The sequence below is a fragment of the Habropoda laboriosa genome, unplaced genomic scaffold (assembly GCF_001263275.1).
Source record: "Habropoda laboriosa isolate 0110345459 unplaced genomic scaffold, ASM126327v1 scaffold30, whole genome shotgun sequence".
NCBI classification, from domain to species: Eukaryota; Metazoa; Arthropoda; class Insecta; order Hymenoptera; family Apidae; genus Habropoda; species Habropoda laboriosa.
In genome coordinates, this window is record NW_017100178.1 from 1,787,349 (window position 1) to 1,794,201 (window position 6,853).

The window sequence follows — 6,853 nt, forward strand, 5'->3', positions numbered from 1 at the left end:
TTTTGTTATGGCGTTACGGTTAAGGTACGATTCATTGAGTTCATTAAAAATTTTGTTTTCCGTTGCTTACTTCGTGCTCGTTTATACCTAACTTTCAGGAGCACCCTTTATATTGAAGCAATACACAGGAATGTAAAATTAACATAACGTACACATTCAAGTCATACAGTTGTTTATTGAAATAAATTTAATAGCGACAAATGTCCCACATTTTATACTGACTTTCAACATTACAGAGATGTGATTTTGATCATGTATAATTGTGTAATTAACAACCAATTTCGGTATGTTTATTTCTAAATTTACTAATATTTTATTTTAATCCACAATATCCAAACAATGATACAATTACATTACTATCTGTTTGCAGAACGGCATTAAATACACTTTTCAATCTACAATTTCATTCATTACATAATTTCAATGAAAGTGAAGTGATTATTGGGAATGTTACAGATTCTTGTTTGTATCATCTAATTTTAACACTTTTATTTAGTACGTGCAGCTGAAATTACTGCAATCATTAAATATCAAACGAAAGTCGCGTAATAATCAATATTGTTACTGCAACAATCATTGTTCATACGTAGGAATAATGTTTTGTTGCATCAATATTACAGTACTGCAATTTTTTAACTTTTAACTTCCGTTTTATATTTATGAGTAATGAGAACAATTTATAAGTGCATACCTCTCGTTCGTTTTGAGATATGTGACAAGAAAATGTCACTCGAAATGTCTTATGTAATAATGTAGCTCTTTCAGGAACATTGAATTTAAGATATGCCAGAGAAAGTACTATTTATCTGACATATCTTGTACACTGATCCTGATTTGTTAATAGAGCATTTTATACAGACAATGTAAATCATTTAACGAGCAGAAACGTCAACAATACGATTCTGTCATTCTACATGTGCATTGGAATCTGATCACCCAACTTGCATTAATACTTGTATTATAATTTCATTATACATTAATACAATGATATAACGAACAATACATCCAAAAAGGATACTATACATACATTATATAAACCAAATACAATAAGTAAAAAAATTTGAAATCATAGTTTTAAAAACTGAACACGTTAATAAAGCAAACAAAATTAATAATTAGTTCATATGCTTTAATACCCTAAACTTTCTTTATAGGCATTACATACTTTAATTTAATGTGTACAAAAAAGAGTAAGAGCATAATATTGTAAGCCAGCATAAACAAGTCTCAGTACATATATCCATACATCAATATGACGAGATCGTTAAAAAGTTTATTCTTTTTCAACGGTTTAAATACGTTCTCTGTCTAATGAGATTATATGAGAGAGCTCCATTATCATTCTTTTTTCTTTTATTTCTTTAGTAGAGCATATAACATTACTATCCTATATTTCACATTTTGGTTGCCTGATCAAATGCTAAATTTTTATTTATCCATGCCACAGCAATAATACACACAAATACTAAACTTATACACTGACAGACATACAAACGTATTTAATATCTTACTATATTTAAGTTTCTAGATACATTACATACAGTTTACAGACTTCTCAGCTTTGTTTTATCTTATTGTTATACTGATGTACTGATATATGCCACTTTTTTCATTTATCTTTTGCTAGGTATTTTGAGGCTCATACATTTGACTGTGACAATAACATATCTAAGGAATCTAGATAAATAGATTCCTTTTTATTACTACAAATTATATATCAGAATAATATTTTCACCACTCTCTCTTTTTCAGTGAATGGACATAAACAATGTCAACTCTGAGTACTTATGTTTTCATTTATAGTCACTTACATATTTTTAGCCAAATTTTCTTCTTTTTTGCCAAAAAGGAAGCACTTCGTAATTTCGTGACATATTTATTAATGTGAAACTTACAAGTATTTTTTTTTAAAGATCATTCATTTTATGTTATCTTAAACTAAAACCTTTTCAATACTTAAACAAAGGCACATACGTACACAATTCATCGATACTCAGTGAAACTATGTCGTAGTTACTTTATAAAGTAACATAAAATTATCAAATTCAATTTTAAAATGTTTTAATACAACATGAATTATTAAAATTATTACTATTGCATACTTGTTCAAAAATTCGTATATGATGTATATTTGCAAAATATCTAACAATTTTTTTTTCTTATTATGGTTGTTTTCTCTTTTGTAAATAATGATTAATGTGTACTCTTTGATTACTTTAACAGTAAATTAATTATTTTATAAATGTTACCCATAAACTAGAAATTCGCGCTTAAATATTTTGTAGTTTACTTTGAATTCGTTATCTTTATTATGTTACAATTATTTTGCGGCAACGCTTTTCTCTTTAATGATATTGTTTCAGCATTTAATAATAATTGTGAGCTATTGAAATAATCTTGTTCTACCTAGATATTATAGAAAAGTAGATTTTGTTGATCTCTGTTATCGAATGTGTTGTAAATTGTATTTCACATACCATAAGCCTGGTATGCTGCTGCAGTTGGTGCATACACGTTTTGCGGAGGTGCACCATATACACCTTGTGGTGCATAACCAGGTGCCATCATACCTGGTCCTGCTGTCAACATTAATTGTGGCTCCGCTACAAACATAAAATGTTATTTTAAAATATACTATATGTATTTACTATTATTTAATAATACTATTAAAGCAAGAAAAATATATGCTTACGCATAATCATAGGCTTGTGTTCTTGATGGTCAGTTTCTTCCATACGTCGACTTTCAGCTTCTTCCAATTTATCAACCTATAAAATAAATCATAAAATTAGTATTATAACTTTAAAATGTCATTAATCAAACACATATTAAATTATATATGTTATTACCTTAGTAATATATTCCCGTGCAACTTGTATAAGGTACGGCATAGCGAAATGTAAAATACGATGTCTCCACGCAAGTTCTAGAATAACATCTGGATGAAGCAAGTCATAACAGTGAAATAGGCATGCTGCGAAACAATCTTTCGATCCCCTTTCTAAGAACCATTCTAATAACTCTTGGGCAACTTCGGGATTGCGAGATTCTGCTGCATATTCCATAGCATCTCTGTTCAGTTAATATAACAAAACAGTGAATAACAGCTAATAGTGTAAAAAAATCGTATAAATAGAATTTCAAAGATTTCGATGTAACATACCTGAATAATCGGTCTTTTTTACATAGTTCCACTGATTGTTTCCATCTGTTATTTCCTTTGTACAAATATGCAGCAATTCTTCTAAATTCAATTAATTCATGCTTTTCCAATTGTTGTGCTAACGCAATGTTATCAAAATTATCGAACGCATCAATCGATGTTCTGAGTCCTTGGTAGTCTTCCTCGTCGATAAGTAGACCGTTTAATGCCTCATTAATTGCTTTATTATTTAATGCTTGAACTGACCGCAAATACGGTTTCACAAGTTGTAAATGCCCTGTTCTTTTGAAATATGCAACTGCTCTCGTATGATCCATGCGTGGAGCAAGTACAAGTAGTATATCATTCAGAAGTAGGGGTTTATATTCGACGTAAAACTGAATAGCTTTGTAATAAAGTTCAACATTTGCTACTTTAGTAATCACGTCTTTGAAATGACCTTCTCGCCACGCTTCAGTGGGATGTTGCATCATTGCAAGAACTGCATTATCGTATTCTTCATATTTATCGTATAAAAATACAAGCTCAGCCCACAAATGTGCTTGCTCTGCTGCGCGAAGTACCTATAAATTTTATTGATAGATATAATATACTGGTTACCCTTTTATTTAAGTATTTGCACCGTAATTAATAATATACCTTTGGTATATTAACGCGAGACCAGAAAAGTTCAAGATGTTCTCTCATTCTTTGAGGCTTATATTTGCTATAAAGTATAGCTAATTCAGTAAACATTCCCATGTGTGCTCTTTCAAGACCTAAAGCAGCTTCTAACAGATTAATAAGTTCCTCAAAATGCCCTCGATCTTGATAATAATTAATTAAATCTTCCAATTCGTCAGCATGCACGACTATATGTAATCCACACATTTGTGCTAATCTAAACTCTCCACTATCCACGCAAGCGAAACAAACTTCCTTCCAAGTACGAGTTGAATTAGCTTTACGAGCACTGTCAACGGCCCCTTGGAATTCTTTCAAATGAACAAGTGTGATAGCTAATCGTGCAAAATTTGACACATTGTTGTACAAAAGTTTAGCAGCATCATACATTTTGTCGTCGAAACATCTATCGCCAATCTAAAAATAAACAATATTAAATTCACAGAAAAAGATATGTTTGTCTTGTGTTTAAATAAAATACTGCATGTAGAATATAAATTATATATAACAAAATTGAAACCTTTTGTATATCGGCATGATTAGGACCGGAAATAAATTCTTCAAGATCTGCAAGTCTATTGGTTCTTGCATATGCATAAATTAATTCGCTTTCGATGAAAGATTCACGTGCTTTCTTGCGAGCCATTTGCAAGTAACGAACTAAGTCTTCCCAATGAGAAGTTCGATGAGCAGTTTCTACTACATCTACATATGCAGATGGGTCATCTGCTTTAATAAAACTGTCTATGGCTTCTTTAACCAAACCTTGTTGCAACTGTGCTCTAGCTAATTGGGACCATACTGGTGGCTCATTACACCTAGAAGAACAAACATTATTAATTTTCAAAGGAAAAGAATTATGAATGACTCATCATTTAACTAATTGTTATTCAGACAATTAACAAATTGTTTCACACTAAATTTCATACATAGTAACTGTTATTTACAAATATTATATTTCTCTTAGCTCACCTTTCAGCAAATTCGTAAGCTCTGTCTAAATTATTAACTTGCTCGATTAAAACTTGGATAGCTGATGTATTGACATCGAATTTCTTAAAGATAGCAAAAGCTTCTTCGTATAATTCATTGTTAATAGCAATGTTAGCAATGTCAGGAGCATCATAATTATCGAGTCGGTTGATATATTCCATTACACGCGTACGATCAGCTTTTATTGCCGTTAGAATCAAAAGGTTTTGTAAATTACGATGATCGCTAAATACACTGCTGTCGAGTACAATTTTCTCAAGAAGCTCAATTAATTCATTGGGTAAATCAGCGGTCATAAACGCTTTGACAGTGACTGATATATCCTCAGGATCTTGAGTTTCTGACAAAGCTGTTTGTACAACCTACAAACAAGTCTCTCAGTAATTTCACAACAATTTTATACAACTGGTTAAAATCATACAAATAAATTCTCAATTAGATGCCTTCAAAAAATTTTGTTAATTTTAGTTTTATTATTTCTAATAATGTAAACTGACCTGATCTATCAACGGCCTTTTATATGGGTTGCTTTCAAGAAGAACTTCGGCCCATAAATCGGGATCTCTACGTCTCACCAAATATCTAGCTTCACTTTTGAAAAGACTATTTTCATTACACACACTTATTAATTCTCGATCACACTGGCCACGTTCATATGCAATGCACGCTAAGTGTGGGTCACGTTTTTCACAATATTTTCCTACTACTCTACTGTCATAAAACTGATTTTCCCTATAAAATAAAATTTAATGATTAAGAAACCCAAATTTAATATAACATTTTTAATATACTAAAACATATTTATATTTATTTACTTGAGAAATCTTTCAGGATTGTTGTTGCTGTCAATGTATATTTTTGCTAATGCATTATGTGTGGCAGGTTCAACGCAGCCTTCATGAACACGAGACTCCAGCCATGGAAGTAAGAGTTTCAAACGATTTCTTTTCTCAACTTCTTCTACAAGCTCGTCGGTAGAAAATTGACCGCGTACCACAAGAATTAAATTTTTTATTATATCCTCTGAACAATCTACATCCAATAAACCACCCACTACAACTGGCAAACGTGACGGATTTACCTAAAATTGAACCATGGTAATAATATATAAAAATTTTAAACTAATAATCATACTTCCATTTATAAATAATTATGAAATTTCTAAGTTTGCTATTAAATCTAATAAAGGCGAATAATAAAACTTACTTTTTGAACGTAAATTTCTATGTACTTTTGTAAATTATTTCGGTATAGATACAGTACTAGATCATGCACAAAATCGAATCGATCACAAACAATGATCAAAGGTAATTGATCAGATAATTTTGCTTCTTTAAGGAAATTTTTAACACGTTCTGGATTGTAGCAATTACTCTCTCTACAAATTCGTTCAACTTCTTTAATTTGTCCAGTTTTACAAGCTGCTTGAATATATTTGAAATGTACTTCTTGATCTTGACTGAAGTTAACAATAGATCCCAGAAAATAAAATAGTCCCTCATATGATTTAAAACTTTCAAATAAATCTGAAAATAATAATAGTATTGTTCATAAATTAATAAATGGTAGTATAAATAACATAAGTTAATACGCTTAAAATAGCATATAGCAGATCATAAATACCTATCAATGCTTTTGTGGTCAACTGTTCATGATATTTTGTTGCAATCTGGATACAAATTTGTAAATTTTGCCTTATATTAGCAGTTAACATTGCCTTCAAACACTCCAAAGAATCTTCAACTGATAGTGTTCCAAAAAACCCAACAAGCCAATCTGGAGAGAGTAAATGTGTATGTACCACAGCTCTCTTGATATCATACAAATCAGTGTAATGTTCTAAAGTACGTTGCAATAAGCCAGCTTTTTCACACAATTGTGCAATATGGGCTCTGTCATAGTGAGTAAACATTTGGTTCCCTAAAATTGCATCAGCAACTTGTGGAGCAGACATCAAATTCATTTCTAAAAGTCGTGTTTGCAAAGCTCCTTCACTCGGTCGATTGTTTTTTAAAGCATCTAACAAAAATGCTG

The 6,853-nt window shown here is 30.8% G+C and overlaps 1 protein-coding gene across 2 annotated transcripts in view; it reads right to left on the reverse strand.

Annotated features, from left to right (window-relative positions):
* Positions 1 to 2,232: 2,232 nt before the first annotated feature.
* Positions 2,233 to 6,853, reverse strand: part of LOC108578996 (clathrin heavy chain) — a 7,993-nt gene continuing 3,372 nt past the window's right edge. For both annotated transcript variants that reach the window (XM_017942422.1, XM_017942421.1), the window contains 11 exons: positions 6,443 to 6,853; positions 6,026 to 6,345; positions 5,635 to 5,900; positions 5,317 to 5,551; positions 4,799 to 5,181; positions 4,347 to 4,644; positions 3,803 to 4,243; positions 3,164 to 3,726; positions 2,850 to 3,072; positions 2,693 to 2,768; positions 2,233 to 2,603 (listed from right to left, as the gene is read on the reverse strand). The exon at positions 6,443 to 6,853 is cut by the window's right edge and continues 22 nt beyond it. In XM_017942422.1, the coding sequence (XP_017797911.1) occupies positions 2,470 to 2,603; positions 2,693 to 2,768; positions 2,850 to 3,072; positions 3,164 to 3,726; positions 3,803 to 4,243; positions 4,347 to 4,644; positions 4,799 to 5,181; positions 5,317 to 5,551; positions 5,635 to 5,900; positions 6,026 to 6,345; positions 6,443 to 6,853 (3,350 nt within the window). In that variant the 3' untranslated portion in view covers positions 2,233 to 2,469. The remainder of the gene's footprint in view (positions 2,604 to 2,692; positions 2,769 to 2,849; positions 3,073 to 3,163; positions 3,727 to 3,802; positions 4,244 to 4,346; positions 4,645 to 4,798; positions 5,182 to 5,316; positions 5,552 to 5,634; positions 5,901 to 6,025; positions 6,346 to 6,442) is intronic.